A 21,918-nucleotide genomic window follows, 5' to 3' on the forward strand; every position below is an offset into this window, starting at 1 on the left:
CTTAATGTTGCAAACATGTTAATATTATTTTAGCATGAAATTTTTTTTTTTAACTTAACGGCAGGGCAGGAGAAAATGTTTACTGCGAATAGCAATCATGGCAGGGCTGTTATCGTTGCAAAACTACGATTCGGATTCTGATGCATCTGATGAAGAAAAAAAAGAATACGATGGACATAATGCACACTTGAAGCCTGTTGATTCTGGTAAAGCGACTGGTGCCATAATGGCTGTTGTAGCTGCTCCGGAAGTGGAATCCAATGTACGAAACTCTTCTGTCTTATTCAAGTTACTCTAAGGGTTTTTCTTTTTGAGTGTGTTTCGGTAGGGGAGAGGGGAATATAGTTTTAGCTTGACCGAGCAGCTGAGATTATCGACGATGGCGGTATTGCTATAGATGTTATTGTTAATAGTTTAATCGATTATACACGTGCATTGGCATTTTCTGTTTATTTCTTGTTACTCCTTTGAGGAGCATAGGGCCACTTACACGTGAGTTGGTACGTCGATTTTTATATATTTTTATTTAGGCTTAAACTACTGCTGGGTATTCACTGTATGCTGACGTTGCAGATGGACTCCAGTGGTTTGCGTCATATTGATCTTACAACAAAGGAAGTGAAATACAATCCAAAATATGAAGAACTCTTTGCGCCAGAGGTAAATTGAGGTTCAGGTGTATTTATAATGCATCCTGCATTTCAAGTACTTTTTAGACTAACAAAGAAGTGAAGAGAGATTTTATACTGATAAAATTCTATAGCCTTTGTATAGAAAATGGAATTTCCATACAGTTATCGGGAAATATTTTAATATTATTAATATATTTTAATATTAAAGAGTATCAAGTTGATTCTGATAACGTATTCCCTTACCTTCTACCCATAGGAAGCAATATTCATACAGTGTTCCCTCGTTTATCGCGGGGGATAGGTGCCATGATCAGCCGCGATAAACGAATTTCCGCGAAATAGGGACATACATGCAATAATAATATATACATGTAAAACAATATCATGTGAGTGGAAAGTGATATATTAATCATGGTATTAATACAGTACAATAACAAATAAGTGTAAAAAAAATTATAACTGTACTCAGAGAAACCCAAACAACTGATGCGAACTGCCTGCAAGATGGGAGATAACAATCATGGCTCGTCGCTTACGCATAGCAATGGATTTCTCATACACAATTATTTCTTTCTATCTACAAAATAACCATGGTATTTTAATAGAAATACAAATATAGCTTCATTTTTCATCTTTTTCCTGTTGAAATATCTTTGGTATTTTGTAGAACGATAATTCCCAGCGCGGAAGTATCGATCGATACTTCACTCCAAAAAAAAAACCACGAAGTAGTGAATCCGCGATATATGAACCGCGAAGTAGCGAGGGAACACTGTATATTTAGATTTGATCATGACAGTATTTGTATTACTGAAAGTGAAATATTTCTCGCGTGTTTTTTTTTAAAAGGCTGATTTGCTGATCTGTACATCTTTTTTTTTCCTTCATACATTGATATGGTCATTAGCTGATAGTTAAGAAGCAGTACTTACATCTTTGTATGCCTATTTCATCTCTTACCTTATGATGCGAGTCAGGTTGGACCTGCCCACCCATATAAGACACAACAGGCAATGGCGGTTAAAAACACACTAGCGGGACTTGCTGAACCATCTCACTTCAATGATTTTCAGTTTGAAAATCAACGTCGCACATTTACAAGTTATGGTGTGTAGCTGTTAATTTCTTCTTTATTTAAGTAATGTTACTGAATATACCTCATCCTATTCATTTACTTGCTGCCACACTTATTTTGCTTTACTCATTGAGCAGTTTTTTGGTTTATTTTGACATGAAAGTATGAGAAGAAAGAAAAACAAAACCAAGTCTATCACTATCTCTCTATCTTTCTACATCTATCTCTTTATAAGTTCTTAAAAGATTGCTTTTTTAAAGTGGTATATTATTTTTATTCAAGTAAGCACAATGCATAACTTGTAACTGATTCTGTGTGGAAAATCTGTTACAATGTGCATTAATCTACAATTAAATTCAAATTATTTTGGTCGTTTCCTCGTGCATACTGAGTAAAAGTTTCATTGTGTTTTGTCCGCATCTTCATGTTTAGTCTAATTAGTATTTGTTAGGAATGAGAATTGTGTTATAGAATTTCATATAGTGTAGTTAGGCTCCTGTTTCTGATATCTTTTGAAAGTTATATAGTTCTTAAATTGGAAAGGGTAATTTCTTTAAGAGCAGACATGTAACCTCTAGCTTTTTGTTAACAATTCCATTAACTGTCTTATGTAAATAAAAAAAAATCTGTATCGCAAAGCAGGGTTAGCCAGTGACGTATTGTTCAGTATTATTCATTTCAGCAATTGTAATACTGAGAATCAGTGTATAATTACGGAATTTCACTTTCACCTTTTGCTTGTAGGGTATGCTGTTGATCCCAGTGTTAGTGGTGAAATGGAGACGATTGGTGACACACAGGCTGCTGAAAGCCTTAAAGGTATGTCTTAATAACAATAAAAGCAAAATTTGTAAAGTGCATACTCACACACCTAAGGAGCATGCTCTTAGTGCTTAAGAACAAGAACGAAACATGGACAGCATATGAGGGACAGGAAAACAAACAAATAACATGAGTTATGAAAGAATAAACAACCATACTAAGCAAAGAATACAATCAAATACAGAAAACATAAAGAGGAACCAAATAACAAGAGCTGAGAGTAACATGATATTGCAAAAGGAAGGGTGTGAAATAGGACTAGCATTATGGGAAAGGTTGTTAGGAGTAATGTTTACAAAAGAGATTAGTTTGTAGTGCACGTTTAAAGGATTCAATAGTGGGTAGGTGGCGGATATGGAAAGGGAGAGAGTTCCATTTCATCAGACATTTTTCCAGCCCTTGGATTTCCTTTACCGTTAAAAGTAAACTTTCCTTTGTTTTTTTTTTTTAATTGTGTAATTAAAGCTACTTTGAAATACATTATTGCATGCCATCATCTTTAAACAATTTGACTTTGGCAGGTGCCACTGTGTTTGAAACTAAACCACAGACAACTGAAAAGAGGAAAAGACAACAAAATAAAGATCCTAGTGATGTTACGGGTTATCTAGGACCTTGGGCAAAATATGTTGATGAGAAAACAGTCATCAAACCTAGTGAGGTAAGCAATAACATCAGCCACTCTATCAGTAGAGCCAAGGCAAACCTTTTATTCACTATCTAGTGTAACAGGGTTAGTCAGATGAAGATCAGGAGAACATAAAGGCCTGTTTAAGATTTTGCTTAATATGGTGGAGGGGGGTTCTTTTGAGAATGCATTAACTTAATCACACATGAGCATGCTTATGATTTAATTTATCATGTGCTTAAAATGCGCAACAAGAATTTTTGCCTTTTCCTTTTAGGTGTAATAAATATAGTCCTCAACAGTTTCACTCATAACTTGTGCAGGATGAACAAAGGGAACTAAATGAGATTTTAGCCAAGCGGAGCAAGACTGGCCGCCAGACTGAAGAAAAGTCTGTGGAGGAGAAGACAACTCTGCATAGTAAGTAATGAAAGAAAATATTTGATTACAAGACTAGGCACCAGTGAGGTAAAGATCTTAAAAAAAGTAAACACAATCTTGTATGTGCTCATTGGTATGGTTGCAGGCAGTACTATTTATTAACTTGCCTTTGTTGTGATAATGAATTTCAGAGCTGGATAGAAAGATTTGTGTGACAGCACAAGCTGCTTAAAAACAGATGCCAAGCATGCAGATTACAATTTTTCCATATAATTTTATTTACTTACCAATGTTTAGAACAAAAATATAAAACCTTAACTGTTGAGTCTTGCAAATGACAATGCTGCTTTAACCTCTTGAAATGTTACAGTCAAAGATCCTTATGACTACCAGGGTCGTTCATTTCTGCACCCTCCTCAAGATGTTGGGGTTAACCTCAGATCAGAAGAGCCACCAGAAAAATGCTTTCTGCCCAAAAAGCAGATCCACACGTGGACTGGTCATACAAAGGGTGTGGCAGCTATCCGGTGGTTTCCTCATTATGCACATCTTCTTTTGTCATGCAGTATGGATTCAAAAATTAAGGTAGTTTTTTTGTATTATTAATAATTATAATCTGTCACAGAATTTATAAGGATTTGCATTTATTTTTTCAAAAAGTATATAAAATTTGCTATTTTCTTTTTTTATGTAGTTAGATGTGATTTTTATTGATTTTTTAATATTTCACCATTAGCTGTAAGACTTTTTTGTCATTTTATGATCCAAGGCCAAATATATTGTTGTATTGGCTTTTCTTGTATCATTTTCAGATATGGGAAGTGTATAACAACAGACGCTGTGTTCGGACCTACCTTGGTCATAAACAAGCAGTAAGAGATGTGACTTTCAATAATGATGGAAAAGAATTTCTCAGTTGTGCCTATGATCGGTTTTGCAAACTGTGGGACACAGAAACAGGTATATAATTTTACAATTTCGCTTTCACTTGAAAATTTAGTTTCCAATAATTCATAGTACGCAGATTTATATGACAGCACATCAAGGCTAATAGAAAGTTTCTTCTACCTGTGAGATGACTTTTTGCATTTAAAAAAACTGAGGGAGATAGAATCCTATTCATTTAAACAATTTCTTTCATTTTTTTCCCCTTAAATTGTGTTATGCACTAAGAGTATATTCCTTTGAGTGTGAGTATGCGCTTTACAAATTTTGCATTTATTATTTTGTCCAGAGAGAAATGGTGTATTCTACTTGCGAGATCTTAACCAATGATCCACAGTGCTTTATATTTCTCTGTACCATCTGCCTATTTAGGGTTATGTGACAATTGGTTGCTTCACTATATCTCAGTCTATAATAACAGTATAATTTCATCATATTGCATACATAGTATAATGTGACCTGTGGTTGCTTTTATGTCTTGGTTAATAATAGGGCAATGCAAGGCCAGGTTCACCAGCAGGAAGGTGCCATACTGCATTAAGTTTCACCCAGAAGAGGAAAAACAACATTTATTTGTTGTTGGAACCTCTGATAAGAAGATTGTATGCGTAAGTCTCTAGTTGTATCCCTAGTATCTTAAGGATAATATTGATTTGAAAAATTTGATGGTCCAAAAATGTTACCTTACCTACATGTGTGTTGTGCATTTTTCTAGCTTTTAAACACATTGTTACCAGCAGTTTCTGGTGACTATAAGATATTTTTTTTCTTCTTGTATTTTTTTTGTTTTGTGTGGTGATGGTGTTCTTAATGTGCAGTGGGATATCAGATCTGGAGAAATTGTTCAAGAGTATGATCGACACCTTGGGGCTGTGAACACCATCACCTTTGTAGACCAGAATCGGCGTTTTGTCTCCACATCAGATGATAAGAGTCTCCGTGTGTGGGAATGGTTTGTAATACTTTTCTTATCAACACACTTAAACGCATAAGTTATTATGTTGCTTGTAGGTCAGTTTGTGACAAGGTCACCTTGAGGTCAATATCACATCTATTCATGAAAAAATTGAAAAGGCTTGCTATAAACATTACCTTCTTTTTGCAGGGATATTCCTGTGGATTTCAAATACATTGCAGATCCATCTATGCACTCAATGCCAGCAGTCACATTGTCCCCAAATGGTGAGTCATAGGTCCACATGCAATCACTTTTTAGATTGTATGATAGTATATTGGTTGAATAAAGAAACATAATTTGGATAGAAAAACTGGGTACGTTGTGAATGAAAAAAAAAACGTTCAAAAGTTTAATTATAATAATTCAGAACATATTTAAGTTTAATTGGTGTATTTTCTCAATATTTCAGGAAAATGGTTAGCATGTCAGTCTATGGACAACAAAATCTGCGTTTTTGATGTCCTCAACCGGTTTAAATTTATGCGTAAAAAAGCTTTCAAAGGCCATATGGTAAGTCTGTTACAAATTTTAACTTAGTCTGGATTGATGCAATTGAGCTTTAGCTATGAAAATTCTCATTCACAGGTGCCAAAATTATAGAAAGAGTTAAAATATGATCTAGTCTTACCTTCTGACAGTTAATGAGGCTCTGTTCTCCGTGCATTTAATAACCTCATATACTTTAATATTATTGTTGCCCTAGCAGCAGATAGTGCTATTTTTAAGGTATTTTGATGATAATGGTTTGTCATGTGTATTTATCATTGAACAAGGTATGCACGCACAATTTTCCAATATTAAGTCTGCGCATTCAAATGCACCAAGCGGTGAAACAGTAAATGTATCTACCGAAAGGTTGGTGGTTTTTTTATATTAATTTTCCATCATTTTTTTCATTATTATAGGTGGCTGGTTATGCTTGCGGAATTGACTTCTCTCCTGAAATGAGGTATATTACAAGCAGTTATATGGAAATGCATTTAATAGTAATAATGTAATCATAAAAATGATTTATGTAGCACTTTATCCCAAAAATCACATCATCAAAGGCAGGCTTAAAGTGCTGCACAAAAAGAAAAAACTAATGGCTGGTCTTGAAAACAGATTTGATTGTGAACCACGTTAATGGTGCAGCAAACTTCACAAATCAGTAGGAGACACCAAACGTCAACGTAGATCTCTAGTTGAGACAAAACAGAGCTGGTCCTCTACAGCCATTTACATTGACCCAGATAATGAAAGTCTGATAAGCAAAATTTACGTTTAAGGTTCATAAATTGATACTAATGTTCCCATATTAGGAACTAATTTAGTTAAGTAACATACCTTTTCTTACATATTTAGTACCTTTATTATGGGATATAAATTTTTCTTTTCCCAACAGCTACATCTCTTGTGGTGATGCAGACGGTAAGGTATACATCTGGGATTGGAAGAGCACCAAGCTGTACAGCAAGTTCAAAGCACACGATGACGTCTGCATATCTGTCTTGTGGCACCCACATGAAACCTCCAAAATGGCTACTGCTGGATGGGATGGTGTTATCAAATATTGGGACTGAAGTGTCGTGTTTGGTGATTGGTTAGGACTGATTGACTTTAGACATGGATAATAATACCCTTCTTTTCATTCTTACCAATTTATAGTTGAAAATCATGTGCACGTTGGTTAAACAAGAAATTCAAAACTGTGAAGAATGAATGAGACAAGTGAATATGTCTGTGTTTAAATATAAAAAAAAACCAACAAAAATGTTTCGTCATCACCAACATTGTCAGTAACAGTAAATATGGTGACTTAGTATAGGATAGTAATTAAGGTATCAAGATATCATTACTCTATCAGCAAGAACTGTGTTACACATAAATGACATTCTGAAAAGATATGTAATTGTAAAAGAAACAGTGCATGCAAAGTGTTTTAACCATGCATGCTACAATACATTGTTAAGGAAACTTGATCTTTTAAAGTCTTGGGCCAGTAAGTTGGGCTATAACCAGTGCAAGACTTGTGGACCTGCTGCACAGCATAAGATCAAGTTTTCTTAACTCTTTCTCTGCATAGGAGAAAGTGCGCTTTGCTACCAGCTGGCGAGGCAAAAAGTGAAATTTCGACCGGTTTTAAAAATTTCTATCTATTAATCTTCAGTGTAGGCAATTATCAGTGATACTCCATTTTAAAGAGCATTTTTCATTCACATGGTGTACATTTTAAGAAATATAGGTTTTGTTTACTGGTAAAATCAAACGAAAGATTGTAACTGTATGCAACAGAGAAAAGTAGGTCAATCGTTAGAAATTAACAAACAAAAATCATTTACACGATATAAACAAACATAAAGTACCGAACAAACATATTTTCTTTGAATATACATTTGAATTTAAATATTACTTACTGCTTTCTTCTTTTCAGTTGTTTGAGTACAAATCCATGTTGAACTGAAGATGGCGCTTAAACACAGAATCTTTGCTTGCTTTCAAACATAACAAAATACCTGATTGGTGGATTTTTCCAACCTTTGAAGGGAAGTAATCTGTAGTTGAACAACTTCTAAAGGTTCCTGTACTTGCCTCCCTTATGTTTTCATTTTAATTACGCATAGAGAGATTACAATATGTCACATGGGGTAGCTCAACGCAGAGACAAGTGAGCGCCGGGCCATCACCCTACCTCGTTCAACGCAGAGACTAAGAGTTAAGAATGTATTGTTATAGCCCAGCTTACTGTGCCAAGACTTTGCATAGACTGGTTTGTCATTCAACTTTTCTTTGATGTATGCACTATTAAAATAATGTAAAAAAAAAAAAGAAAGAAAGATACGCTATGTTTTTGTGAATTATAAACTAAGTCTATGCATAGTCGTCAAGATCAGACATGCTACAGCATATGAAAAAGGTGATCTGTGTCATATCTAGTTCTTTTAATGAAAAAAAATCAGCACTGTAAATAAACATTTCAAAGTCATGAGACTACCTCTGTGCACGTGTTGTTGGTTGGTTTTTTTTTTTTTTAAACTCACTAACAGTTTAAAGCAGCTGACCCTTGTTCACGTGTAAGTTTTGAGCTAAGCAAGATATATAAACATATAAGAAAACTTATGAAGGGAATTCGACAGCAGTCTAGAAACAGACATACAGCAAGGTGCATCTATCACCAAATGACATGACTGAAGTGCACAGATCCAAAACCTAAATACAGAACATGCAGCAAGGGACATTGTAAATCAGAATGTGAGAACAGCATGGTCCACAATGCTGAACAAGTTAAAAGTGTCATGAAGTAGGCTCATAATCCTGTGAAGTAAAAGAAGAAAAAAAATGGCAAAACAAAGAAGCCATCTTCTCTTGTTCCTAATCACCCCCAGTGGAGCATAGGGCCACAACTACAACCCGCCATCGGATCTGGTTCTGGGCGTCCCTGTCCATTTGGGATCACAACATGCCAGCTCGCCTCGCTGTGGACTGATCTCCTCCATGTCTTTCTAGGTCTCCCAACCCTGCGCCTTCCCTGTGAGTTCCAGCCCAGAGCTTGTCTTGTTAAACTGAAGGCTGGCTTTCACAAGGTATGACCAGTCCAGCCCGACTTCTGCTTCTTGAATCTTTGCGGGCAGGTTTTTGGTTGGTTCTCTCCCACAGGTCTGTATTGGAGATCTCGGGCCATCTGATGTTGAGGATGTCTGAATCTTCTTGGTGATGGTGTTTGTCACACGCCAAGTCTCAGATCCATATAGAAGGACTGATTTTACATTCACTTTAAAGATGCGGATCTTAGTGTGTAGAGATAATGCCTTGGAGTTCCAGATAGGTCGCAGGGTGTGGATTGCAAGCCTGGCTTTATTTATTCGACTTCTTACATCTTCTGCACCTCCATCTTTGCTATGCTGCCCAGCTAGGTGAAATGCTCAGACTCTGTAATACATTCCCCATGTAGTTGGAGTGGGGCTTCTTACTTGTTGTTGACCAGCATTACCTACATCTTCCTAATGTTGATGGTCAGGCCAGTCATCGCTGCTTCTTCTGAGAGTCTAGTGAGCTTTATCTATGCGTGTTGCTGCTTGTGGGACAACAGACTGATGTCATCCACAAAGTCAAGATCCTCAAGTTGCCTGGCGAAGGTCCAATGAACACCCGTGTTTTTGCTAGAGGTTGTTCTCATGATCCAGTCTATGACGATCAGGAAGATTGTCGGTGAGAGCTTACAACCTTGCCTCACTGAGAAGGGGACAGTTAGCTTCATGTTGTGGATCACCTGGCATGTCGAGTCCTCATACACCTGCTGGATGATGACAATGAACTTTGGAGGAAATCCATAGTGCTGCATCAACTTCCAGATGGCTTCCTCCTCTATCAAATCAAAAGCCTTCTCAAAATCCACAAATGTCATGTAGAGTGGACCGTTCAATAAAATAAATTTTTAAAAAATGACGTAGCAATGGCGTTGAAGAACACCCCATAGCAGAGGGAATGGTGCAACAAACATCACAGATAATAGAAGACACCAAAAGTAGACATAGATCTATAGACAAGACAAAATGACAGCGAACTGGCCCCTTCCAGCCATTTACAGTTACTGACGTTGAGAGAAAAAGAGTCCGAGAAGCAACATTTTTATGGGTTAATTTAGGTTCATAAATTGACAAAGATTTATTTGAAATGTCAGCAATTTTCCTGCATCAGAAACTGATATAGTTAAGTAACACACCATTTTTTACATATTTAAGGCTTTTCTTGTAGGATTTATATTATTTTTTTCTTCTATCAAAACTCAAAAGCTACATCTCTTGTGGTGATGCAGGTATACATCTGGGACTGGAAGAGCACCAAGCTGTACAACAAGTTCAAAGCTCATGATGATGTCTGCATATCTGTCTTGTGAATCTCAACGGAAACTTTCAAAATGGCTACAGCTGGATGGGACGCTGTCATCAAAAATTTGGGAATGAAATGTTGTGCAGTATGTGTTGCCTTATTTTAAAAAAAGCAAATGCTTTATGACTAGCATATTTTCTCTCAATAATAATAATGCAGCAGATTTATTTAGCTCATACCTCCACTGTACTGTACACTCAATGAGCTTTACATTTTCAGAACACAAAACACTGAAACCAATACAAAATGTACATAACACAGACCAAAACATATCAGCAAGCAACCGGCTAGAGACACAATAACAGACATAAAACATGGAAAAATCTGCCCATAAAACAAGTCAGGGGTTTGGCATAGGAAAAGGCTAGTAGACTGCAAGCGGGGAAAGATGAACTCGAGAAGAGATCTGTTTAGATATCTGATTTGAGGTAGAACAGGAAACCCGGCAGAAAACATGGAGTAACTTGACTCCAGAGATTTGTAGATCTCCGAAGACTCTTATGTGGTAACACATGTTCCAATGGCAACAGACCTGAGACTGCATTCCTATCTTCAAAATGATGAGTGGCAATTGCATCAAGAGTTTCAAAATTGTGGTGTACTAGCAGAAAAGTTGTCAAAGAATTAAATTATGCTGCTGACACAGTTCCAAAAGCAGCAAGATAGCACAGATGTGACAGTTGAGACTGCTAGTCAACCATTTGAAGTGGTCCATGAAAAGAAGTTACATGAGATTTTCCACTTTATAATAAAATATTAACCTTGAAATTTTGTCAGAAACTTCATGGATAGTTTATGGCAGTAGTCAAAGGACTTCAAAAAGTGCTAAAAAATGCAATTTGAAGTTTTACATTATTTTGCACTCTAGTTCCCTCACCAAGTCATAAACAACAAGTGTAAAATTCAAAGCAAACACCATGCAAGTGAGGCACTCTGTTAAGGCAAGTGAATGGTTGGCTTCCATGTTTGGAATATCATTTCATTTTGTTGTCCAAATTCAAATCAAAAATTGTTATTAAATTTACATGGTTTTTTTTCAATAACATGGTTAGATATCTTCATAAGGCATGAAATAAATACAATGAAGTATAACAAATAATTCCTGTAATGCCAAAATATCTGGGCCATTCAAATGCACACAAAAATAATGGACTGTTTGATCTACGACTATTATTAAGGAAGTGTCATGCAGAAATCAAAGAACCTTAGTCTCTAAAAAAGAAAAAAAATACATAACCAGGTTTTACATTTTTATTTTGCACCCCCTCCCCATATGTGTCAAATGCAAGAAGCGCAACTTTTATTAGAATGTGTAAAATTCAAAACAAACATAGCATGCAAGTGAGGCATTCTTTTGAGTGAATTATTGGCTTCAATGTTTGGAATATCATTACATTGTGCTCACATCCAAATACAAATCAAGAATTGTTATTAAATGCTCATTGACATGCTTTTTTTTTTAATCATGACTGGATTTGGAATGTCTTCAGTATGAAATAAATATGTTAAAGCACAACGAAGGATTCATGTACATGCTAAAATTATCATCTGGTTCATTGAAACATTCACAAAAAATGTACTGCTTGATATAATACGTTCTGTTAACTATCATCTACAGAGAAAGGTTGCAACACTGTAAGCAAACTTTATGGAAAAAGTCATCATACATAAATTAACACAATGTATACTTACTACAGAAATAAAGTAACCATATGTGGTTTTTAAGACTAGCATATGCAAGGAATGACAGCCATGAGCTAGGAAAGAAATGTGTTCAGGTGACGAGGTATTCTGGAATTCACCATCAGTAAAACCTGTGCACATGCATGCAAGCATGTGTATGTACACACAAAAAATGCAATCCTAGGTACTTTTTCGCATCTCATGAACAAATTTTTCACTCTTTGCAAATTAACCAAATAATCTGGGAACACAAAAGAAGAAAAATAACCAAATTAAAACTGAAAAAGTTAATATATTGTACAGACATGAAAATTGGATTTTTGCTAACTGAAGGTTTTACAAATTTAAAAAGGTATTTATGTATTAGTTTCAAAATATACACAATGTAGTAATTTGAGACTTGGAAAAAACACAGAGTACATCTTTAGAAGATGAACAGCTTTGGTCATTTCTGCAGCACTAAACTCAGGCAGCTAGTGAAAGCAGATGTCAATAATGGCCAATTTATGAACATGCAGATATGGTTCATGGATAGTCCACTTTAGCATTATCTTTCTGTGCAAGCAAACATGACTGAATATTTCTGGGGAAAAAAAGCGCTAGAGCACATTCAGACATGTTACCCCATTCTTCATCAGAGGAAAAGAATAAATAAGTGGTTAAGGAACCGATGTCCAAGGCTGGAAGTATGACCACTAGCCAGTTCAATGCTTGAGTGGCACAGCTTAAGCTGGATCTGGCTAGATGAAAGAGAGGCAACGAGCAGAGTCGGTGTTATGGGTGGACGAGCAGACCGCCCAAGGCCCTGCCCTGCGCCTGATAGGGAATCTGTGCTAACAAGGCCGTATGTTGTACTGGCTTCCAAAGGATCCACAATTCTATTTGCCCAATGCCCCGAATAGCCTTAACACCATCTCTGCAATCAGGCTGGGACAAGGGGCACTACCTTGAAACCTAATTTATAAAACCTCACTTCCTAACCAAAACACCATGGGACTACATTTTTCTGTTTTTTTTTGACTTGCAAACAATTTAAAACAGCTGACACTCATTAACATGCACCTTTTAAGTTTCTTACAAAGCAAGATATATAAACAGATAAGTTTGCATCAAGCAGTAAAATATATCCACATTGAATATTAAAAAGCATATGAAAAAGTAAGTTGTGCAAGAAGATGAAGTATACAACTATTTATTATGGCTTACAAAGGGTTGATTGCCGCATCAGTTGCACTATTCAAGTTATACAAAGACCTGTAACCATGGAAACACCAGATGAAAGACAAAGGGAAAAGTGATGGTTTAATGAATGAGAAGGAAAAAGACCTGCATTACAATTTCATTATTCAATTAATAAAGTAAACTCAGAACACTCATCATTGCTGACTGAACCACAGTGTAGGCATGTTAGTAATATCACTAAAAATGTGCATAGGACTGCATACTTTAATAACACTCACTACTTAAAATATATGCACGTACAAAATAATAAGTGCTGAAAAGCACATTAAATGTTAATAATAATAATAATGAGGATTTATATTGCGCCTTTCTAAAACACTTTGCTCAGAGCGCTTTACATAAATCATAGACTAAATCGTAAACAACCATACACATATATTCACATATAACAGACATGCTCACTTCTACAACAGACACTACTCATAAAGTAAATTACAGACACATGTTATGCATGATCAGGGTCACAGTGAAGTCCTCATTCTAAAAAAAAAATGCTTTGTAAGTTTAGACTTAAAAGTAATAAGAGAATCAGAGTGACTAAGGCTGATGGGTAATCCATTCCAAGTTGATGGGGCTGGGTAGGAGAAAGACCTCTGTACATACATCTTTGTCTTAGTTAATGAGACTCGCAGAAGCTTGGTGCCAGAAGATGAGCAAAGAGGTTGTGCTGGCGTACAGATGGGAGTGAGTTCAGAGAGGTACCGAGGACCAGTTCCAGAAAGAGCAGAGTAAGTCAAACTGAAAGTTTGTAGGCTATATGATCACAACTGGCAGCCAGTGAAGAGAGCGTATGATAGGTGATGTGTTCATATATAGACGGTCTGCAGATGAGACAGCATTATTCTTGATCCTTTGAAGTCTCTCAAGAAGATACTTGTTCCAGCTAAAAGAGAATTACAGTAGTCCATCCTTGATAGCACAAAGGCACAGATAAGAGTTTCATTTGCATCGGTGGTGAGATAATGATTAATAGTACTGATCCTGCAAAGTTCAAGGTAAGCATTTCTGCAGATATGAGAAAAATATGCTGAAGAAAAGATGTTACCTTTATTACAGATGAGATTCACTAGCCCATGCCATTTTCATATTCTATACTTTTTTTTTTAAAAAAGGGAGGGGAAAAATGGGAAGCAACATTTGTGTCCTTTAAATACAACTATTCTCCCTCTTTTCTTTCAGATCTTTCTGACTGTGAAAATGGTTCATGAGGCAACAAAGTGAAAACCAAGGTCTTAATGAAAGAAGTGCAATGCTCTAACAACCACACATGCATACTTCAACAAAGCTCTTTCAGTTGAAAAAGTTTTTTTTTTAAAAAAGGTATAAGAAAAGGCATATATTTACAAGGCACAGGTTGTTGAGGAAGAAAGTGGTGTGATTCTTATGTGGATGTTGACAAGACATGACCCACATGTTTTTTTCTTTTATCTCAGACATATAGAAAACTTTCTTTTGTTATTTTTCTGGTTACATCCTTAACATTTTATATAATGAAAGCATTTCGTTACTTTCATCACTTTTGCATTCGGTCTGGGATGAATACATACTATATTTTTTAAAATTACAATGTTTTTCACTGCAACCTACATCTGATGAAATGTGTTTGTTTATGAACTGATTAATTTTGGACAGGGAAAATATATCACTGACTTAATTCAGAATCAAACAACCACAATAATAGCAACACAAGGAAAGAAAGGACGACATAGAGACATCTGACAGTCTCAAATCTACCTGTTATTAAATAGAGTAAATTAACACTAGGAAAACTCAATTACTGGCAGTTTAAATAAAGTACAGTGAAATAGTTATTTTGAAATATATGACAGTTTCTTAACCAGGTGATCCAATAAATTAAGAGGTGAGAGGTAACATATTTCTGTTTTTGTTTGAGCACATTCACAACAGTGACTGAAGAAAACTTCAGTGGGTTTTTTGTAGTAAGCATTGATTTTTTTAAATAAAAAAATTATTAAAAAGATAATTATGTGCTTGCAACTAGGATTTGATTCACCACCTCATTCATTTACACACCACATACAGATATGCTTGGTACTACTTACAACAACATGAATTATTTATAATTACACAGAAGCTAAAAAAAATGTGTGAGGAATGACTATAAAATATAAAAGCAGATTTATGCAGTTCTGTTTCAAGCATCTTAGTCATTTGAATTACAATAACATATAACTCATTCTGCAATATTCTTTCACTAGTACCTTTTAGTCTTCTCAACCATAAGAAAAATATCGACAAAGCAATTTGTCCAGTGTACTCTTCACCCTTACCCTACCTCCAGGAAAAGATCACTGGTATGACACTGACTACCACATACACCTCTCTAGCATAAAAGTCACTGCTGAGTGCATAGTTCAGCAACATATCAGATTCTCAATCTGAATAAAGAGTTTCTTAGTGGTCTACAAAGATTGAACTAAAGCTCACACAAACACATAATTACACATGTAAAAACATATGGATAATGTACAAAATGCACAATCTGGAATTCTCAATAGTTAATATGAGAAATACATAGGGTGCAATATCCAGGGCTGGTATGCACATAAGGAATAGGTTATTATTCACCATATGCAATTCAAGTTTTTTTTATTCACAAGAGAAATTATTAAGACACATTTACATAGAGGCAGCATATGAGATTTCTTCAACAAATAACAGTGAAAAAAATACAGTTGTTAAGTCGTAATCAAATTACATCAATTGCATTTCTTCTGGAACTGACTATTCATAAATAACCAAATGGGTTAAATATAATACTCTAACAAAGAAACTTAAATAAAACAAAAACTTTTATTCTGTTACACTTGATATGTAATGAAAAACCTTGTCTGAATATTACATGATATATAATTTTTAAAATGCAATTTTAAAAAATAAGGAATGTCTAAAATTTCGAAGGGAATCTTTAAAACATAGGCATAGGTTTTACAGAGATATTGCATATGCTGCTTATAAAGACTCACTTGAAGCTGTGTGTGATACAATCTCATCACACCCACCTATCTCGGCTGAGTGGCTTGGACACTTTCAAACATTCTCTAGTTGTACAGTTACCAGAGAACATGCACATAACTGTAATGCACAGTATGGTAAAATAAACTCATGCTACATTGCATAGTTCAAGCAATTAAAGTCTTTTCTTTATTTAGACAGAAAAAAATAGTATGTTATAGTATATATAAGAATGTTACAAAGACTCTTGACAGAACAGGAACTAAAATGCCAAAGGCATCTTAAATAACCACACACAACCGACTCATAAAATTAGCCAGAAACTTCTTGTGTGGCTGGCAACTGAAGCCTTGTGCAAGTCTTCTGCATCTTAGCATTTAAAAAAAAAAATTAGTTTTGCAGGCTATTCTATGTGTGCTTCATTCAGACATTTAGATGCCTTGCTCTATGCCGCAAACCTCCAGACAAAAACATGTTCCTAATTGTATTCAACTAATCAGAGGTAAATTGGAAGAAATGAACAGTTAAAATCCTATTTACAAAGATTTGAAAACTAAATGATATTTAGAAGAAAGATGAGTACGTTGGTTGCAAGTTCCATACCATTAGTCTGTAGAATCCACTTGACCTTTGCACAGTTTGATAATCTCCCTTACATGGCTCTTGTCAGCCAAAGTTTTACACTCACTCAATGCGGAGAACAAAAGAAGCAGAAAATGGTTCCTGATTAATGTTTTCGTTCTGGCTGGTATATGCTATTCCCCAAGCCTTGCAGGTGATGTGAACATCATGGAAGTTGAGAATGGAATTGAAATGGACCATTACAGCCTGTGGCAGAAATTTGTCACTGGTGGTGTCATATGCTTTTGCCAGGAAACCATGTGCAGGACTGTACACAATGGTCTTATTGTGATCCAGTAAAGTTGAATTTCCAACATTTTTAGCATCCTCTGAAGTCTGGAGATAAGATTAAAAATTACTGTCAATGCCATAAAAACAAAGAACAGCATCAAAAGTCTGGTGACATCTTTATGCTTAAATACAAGTTTTTATATGCAGCAAAATATTAAAATGAAATGAATTTGAAAAAAATCTTGGCTTCATCATGGAAAAGGATATCAGGTCTCAGATGAGCTCTCATCTGAGCATAAGACTTTACATTAGAATGCATACAGGTTAACAAATCAATGAAAGAGGATTTATCCCCTAAGGTCAGAAAACTTACAGCTGCTTGACAAGTGACGCCAACATAGTCTGGACTGTAGTCATCCCCAAGAGCATTCTCTGCTTCCACATATAAATGGTCCTTTGGCAGAATAGCACGGACCTTGGTGTTTAGGGGCTGAAAATCATTCATCATGAAAATTTTATCAAGGAAACTTCTTGTAGGAACCACTGCAGTTTGTAAATTAGCCACTCTTTATCTAATCATGGCTTCGTGCATTTTGAGTATTTTGAAGCTAACAAATGAACAAAGCATACTTAAAACTGCTTGTATATGTTGTTTTCTTTGGCAGTGCATAAGCTATGAAGCTTAAAAGGTTGACGTGGTTAACTGTGACTTCCCTTAACTGGGGTAAACAAAGTCGCCTTTTTTCGAGAGAATGGAAAGATCATGTTTTTGAGCTAGTTTTCAAAACTCTGAATGAGTCCTATTTTAAATATGGAAATAAAATAATACATTATCAAGGTCTCTTTATCGCGCCATGTTAGTTGATGAAATTTAGAGCTATATCAGTTATCTTCGCAAATGGTGATGAATGAGCTGCCTTAAGTTCCTTGGTCAGTTCATTAACAGGCCTTTGCACAATTGGTCCTCATTAAGCTTATATTTATATTATTTTAATTCTGTGACATATACAGTTGATACATATTTTTGAATTATATTTTTTATTGATATATATATATATTATTCATCTTGTTATGAGTAATGTAGCGACTGACATCATATTTATAATATAGACTAGATTTTAAATATCAGATGAACTAAATTTCTGGTGTAGGTTGAATTCCATATCTCTGTGTGTGTTCTTGTTCTGCTACTTTTAACAAACATTAATAATCAATGCCAATTTAATATAGCATTATTTACAGCTCATCAGCTTAGATTGTCATATGTAAGCATAAAAAGCAATAGTCACTAAGATTGAACCCTGTAATTAAAGTTGTCCTATAGATCTTAGAAATCTGGTCATTATTGGTGGGTAAACTTTAATTAAGAATATCTTAAAATAACTATAGCAGCAGCCACAAAGATATAGTTCTTATTTTTATAAATTTTCCCCTGTATTGTTTACTTTAATTGCAGGGTTCATACAGATAGGAACTTCTTTACAAACCCATTTTAATATTTTCTAGACAGCTACTTTAACAACGAAACATTAAAAACAATACACTGTTGGGGTATCACTTGCTCAGGAGATCTGGAAAAAAATAGACTATAGACTGTAGCATCTGAGTTGCTGCTCTGTCTATCAAACAGCCTGTGACAGCAGAACTAAAACTTGATGAATATCTGTGTGTGCATGTGCACTCAGGCATGTCTATAGGGAGAGTCAACTGAAAAGCATGAAAGTGCTATATAAAAAAACATGCATGTCATCAATTACAAAACAAACAAACAAACAAAAAAAAAACTAGAATAACAACCTCAAAACAAATAAAACCTTGAGCTTGAAGGCTTAAATCTGGACAACGCTGTATAGAAGCAGACAAAATACAATCAGATTTATTTTTAATAACTGCAGAAAACTTATTAAATTTCACAATGTAAAGTAAAAGTAAATCTTACCAAATTTAACGTAAGCAGGATACAAGGTGTGGCCCTTCTAAAACCATATTTATTATAACTATTGCAGATTCCACCAAAGTCCTGCAGCGTCTCTCGGCATATTTTGTCAGATGGTGCATAAGTTGTATTACAGTCAACAAAATCATCACCAATCTGTTGAAGAGACTCATAGCCTGCAAAAATAATAATGACAACAGAATAAAACAAACTATCCATGAATACTGCAATGAAAGTAATTTTTATAAATAACACCACATTAAACAAATGCCCTCACATTTCAAATATGAAATACACTTACCAATGGTAAAAATCTGTACTTATGTATTTCAAGTATTTTTCCTTAAGACTGTTAGGTATATTTTCACATGAAATTCAAGATCTAGACACCTTAAGCATATATTGACAATACCCAATGAAAAAGAATATTTATATAATTATAATATAATAAATTACAATGTTATGCCCTCCCCCACTTCCCCTGCTTTACGTTTTGTGGCCATGTCCAGTTTGGCAGTGTAATCATCAATCTCTTCTGGTCTGTGCAAACTGTAACGAATGTAGGTACTATTGCCCTCTCCAACAGGATAGAAGTTTAACCCTGAAACATAAAATAAAAGTACACCCTGAGAACAACCTTCTAAAGCATCACCTTCTTACAAGATCAAATGGTGAATGTCCAAAGAAATTCAAGGATTAGCTCATCAGTGTCAGTGTGATCACTGACAGGCAAGTTTGTTGCCACAAGTACAGTATCCCTTTCCTATTATGTAATCTGCTAAGGAAAGTCTACAAGTTGGACAATGCTTACAATCTACAAGAAACAAACACTAGTAGATAAAAGACATACAAATACAGCTTAAAAATTATCCAAAAAGGTAAATCACATAGACAAATGCATAAAACATCTTATGATGCATACATATATAGATATGTTCAGATATATAAATGTATTGAATCCCTCACTTCTAATTATCATAAATATACAGGAACCCCATGTAATTTACAGTGTTACACTGGCAAAATTTGTAACCTCTCTCCCCTTCAACATTTGCAACAGGTCTGGATACAACCCAAAGTCAATAAAAATAACACAAAACACTTGGCAGAAAAATGCAGAATGATACATACGGTAAAACGTCAATAAGGTATGACATTAAAAATCATTAATCCCTAGTGAAACTTCTAGGATGTTCTTTAAATTTTCTTTGTATAAAAGACTAAAAGGGGGATTGACAGAATTCGACCTTTTTCTTTGCATTTCAGTTAAATCGTTTGGTGGAGGATGTTTAAGGGTAAGAGGAGAAGCAGCTGCAGTTGTACTGCTGGGTTATATAACCCCTTACATGACCTTCTCTCCTTCCATTTCAGTAAACAGTCCTGCCCACTATAAGTATATACATATATGACAAACATCATGGCACACAAAGAACACCACTGGTAGGGCATACCTGTCTCTTTCTTCACCCATTGCTCATACATGAAGGGTTTAGTTGCATGTCCACCGTCGGCGTGGGCTTTTTCCTGTGACGAAAGGGCAATGACCATGACGAGAAGCAGAAGCAGAAGAGTAACGATGAGACCTATCAGCAAACACCTGGGACTGGTTCGACTCTTTATTTTGCTGTAAAAGTTTTTGAGTGCAGGTGTGTGGTACGTTCTCAGAGTGACGTAAGTGCGTCCCGTCCAGTGGCTGCCATCATCTTCAGGGTCCCTGATGAACACCCGGTCAGACGTTGTGGTGACAGGGTCGTACACTCCGTTGTGGCTTATTCCTGATGTTTTCCAAGCCATTGCGACTGATTGCTGTGATCAAAACGTAGATTCTGATGTCTGATTGGAGAAACAACACACCTCGTCGTGGCGCACCTTAGATCATTGATAGTGTACACCGTGTCACTGACCGACGATTGTGTACAAAGTTGTGTCCAGCTTTCACAAAAAGGACGAAATGACCACAGTTTAGGTACAACAACTCAATCCGATGACTTCAGTTGGCACAAGGCATTTCCTGTATCGGCAAAGCTCAGGTGTGTTGTTCCGGTGTGACAGCGCCACCTGCCGTGTCTCATTCAGCGGACGCACAGGTGTGCTAGGACAGCTTGATGACTCATTTCCGAAAATAAACTCATTACTTCTTTTCCATTTAGTCCCATGGAATAATAAGAAAAAATAAACTGTAATAATGTTTATTAGGGATGGTTGGGTTTTCTCATCAAAACAGTCATAACGGACAGATTGCGTCACAGGACTTGCCTCCTGAGTCACGTGTTCAGGCCAGGTGAGGTACGCAAAGGTCACGTCTGCCCTCCACGCTCTCTCTCTTCAGTTTGTTTGGTAGGTGGTGATCGGGATGGTGTCAGAGTGGGGTTCTGTGGTGAAGATGTGTGGCTGGGGGAAGGGGTATTGTCAGTTGCGTTCTGATTAGTCCATGGCCGTCAGCACGAATTCTCTTTTAATATGTAAATGTAATGATTGTTCATATCTGCTGTTAAGGTTTAGGGTCATGGTGTCGGAGTTGTGGGTTTGTGGGTTTAAAGTGTATGTATATTTATGTACAGAGTTCTTGGCACTGGAAAATAAAGAATCTCTCTCTTTCTCTTACACACACGCGCTTAGAGAGACAATATAGACACTCAAAGATATACAAACAAAAACAACCACAAATTTTTTTTAAACATTACACATTCATATCTAGGTGCACACATACAGATGCACACGCATGTATCCACTAAGACACGTACCAGTCGTAATTTATTTTAAAGAAGAAACCGAACAGGCAGGTAACAATGATATATATAGGCTCGGATATGGTCCTTAGATAATATCTTTTGTGTGCAATTAAAGTTAATTAATTGTGGCAATCACGACATGTGGATGTTCTTCAATTGCTGGCCACTGACAGGGTCTCTGTAGAGG

At 35.8% G+C, this 21,918-nt stretch overlaps 2 protein-coding genes across 3 annotated transcripts; one reads left to right on the forward strand and one right to left on the reverse strand.

Annotated features, from left to right (window-relative positions):
- The first annotated feature begins 63 nt into the window (after positions 1–63).
- On the forward strand, positions 64–8,418 carry LOC112565637 (pre-mRNA-processing factor 17-like). Of its 2 annotated transcripts, none has more exons than XM_025241207.1 (14): positions 64–262; positions 574–660; positions 1,610–1,739; positions 2,452–2,526; positions 3,051–3,190; positions 3,481–3,577; positions 3,909–4,123; positions 4,351–4,498; positions 4,976–5,091; positions 5,302–5,435; positions 5,589–5,665; positions 5,851–5,951; positions 6,347–6,390; positions 6,826–8,418. In XM_025241207.1, the coding sequence occupies exons 1-14, from the start codon at positions 98–100 to the stop codon at positions 7,001–7,003; spliced, it is 1,707 nt and encodes a 568-aa protein (XP_025096992.1). In that variant the 5' UTR covers positions 64–97; the 3' UTR covers positions 7,004–8,418. The 2 variants fall into 2 exon arrangements, with proteins under 2 accessions (XP_025096992.1, XP_025096993.1); XM_025241208.1 differs by lacking the exon at positions 64–262 and adding an exon at positions 339–500.
- Positions 8,419–14,523: 6,105 nt separating this feature from the next.
- LOC112566082 (sodium/potassium-transporting ATPase subunit beta-1-like) lies at positions 14,524–21,043 on the reverse strand. Its single transcript, XM_025242028.1, has 5 exons — positions 20,451–21,043; positions 19,490–19,600; positions 19,003–19,175; positions 17,437–17,553; positions 14,524–17,168 (listed from the first exon to the last, which is right to left on the reverse strand). The coding sequence occupies exons 1-5, from the start codon at positions 20,791–20,793 to the stop codon at positions 16,896–16,898; spliced, it is 1,017 nt and encodes a 338-aa protein (XP_025097813.1). The 5' UTR covers positions 20,794–21,043; the 3' UTR covers positions 14,524–16,895.
- Positions 21,044–21,918: the final 875 nt, after the last annotated feature.

Source organism: Pomacea canaliculata, linkage group LG6, assembly GCF_003073045.1.
Source record: "Pomacea canaliculata isolate SZHN2017 linkage group LG6, ASM307304v1, whole genome shotgun sequence".
NCBI classification, from domain to species: domain Eukaryota; kingdom Metazoa; phylum Mollusca; class Gastropoda; order Architaenioglossa; family Ampullariidae; genus Pomacea; species Pomacea canaliculata.

Excerpts from the sequence above, each read along its gene's own strand:
- LOC112565637 (XM_025241207.1), top strand. The coding sequence starts at position 98 with ATGGCAGGGCTGTTATCGTTGCAAAACTACGATTCGGATTCTGATGCA. Across the intron at positions 1,740-2,451 it reads TCGCACATTTACAAGTTATG|GGTATGCTGTTGATCCCAGT; the intron begins GTGTGTAGCTGT and ends TTTTGCTTGTAG. Across the intron at positions 5,436-5,588 it reads AGTCTCCGTGTGTGGGAATG|GGATATTCCTGTGGATTTCA; the intron begins GTTTGTAATACT and ends TTCTTTTTGCAG.
- LOC112566082 (XM_025242028.1), bottom strand. The coding sequence starts at position 20,793 with ATGGCTTGGAAAACATCAGGAATAAGCCACAACGGAGTGTACGACCCT. Across the intron at positions 19,601-20,450 it reads ATGGGTGAAGAAAGAGACAG|GGTTAAACTTCTATCCTGTT; the intron begins GTATGCCCTACC and ends TTTATGTTTCAG. Across the intron at positions 17,169-17,436 it reads GCGTCACTTGTCAAGCAGCT|ACTTCAGAGGATGCTAAAAA; the intron begins GTAAGTTTTCTG and ends TCTTATCTCCAG.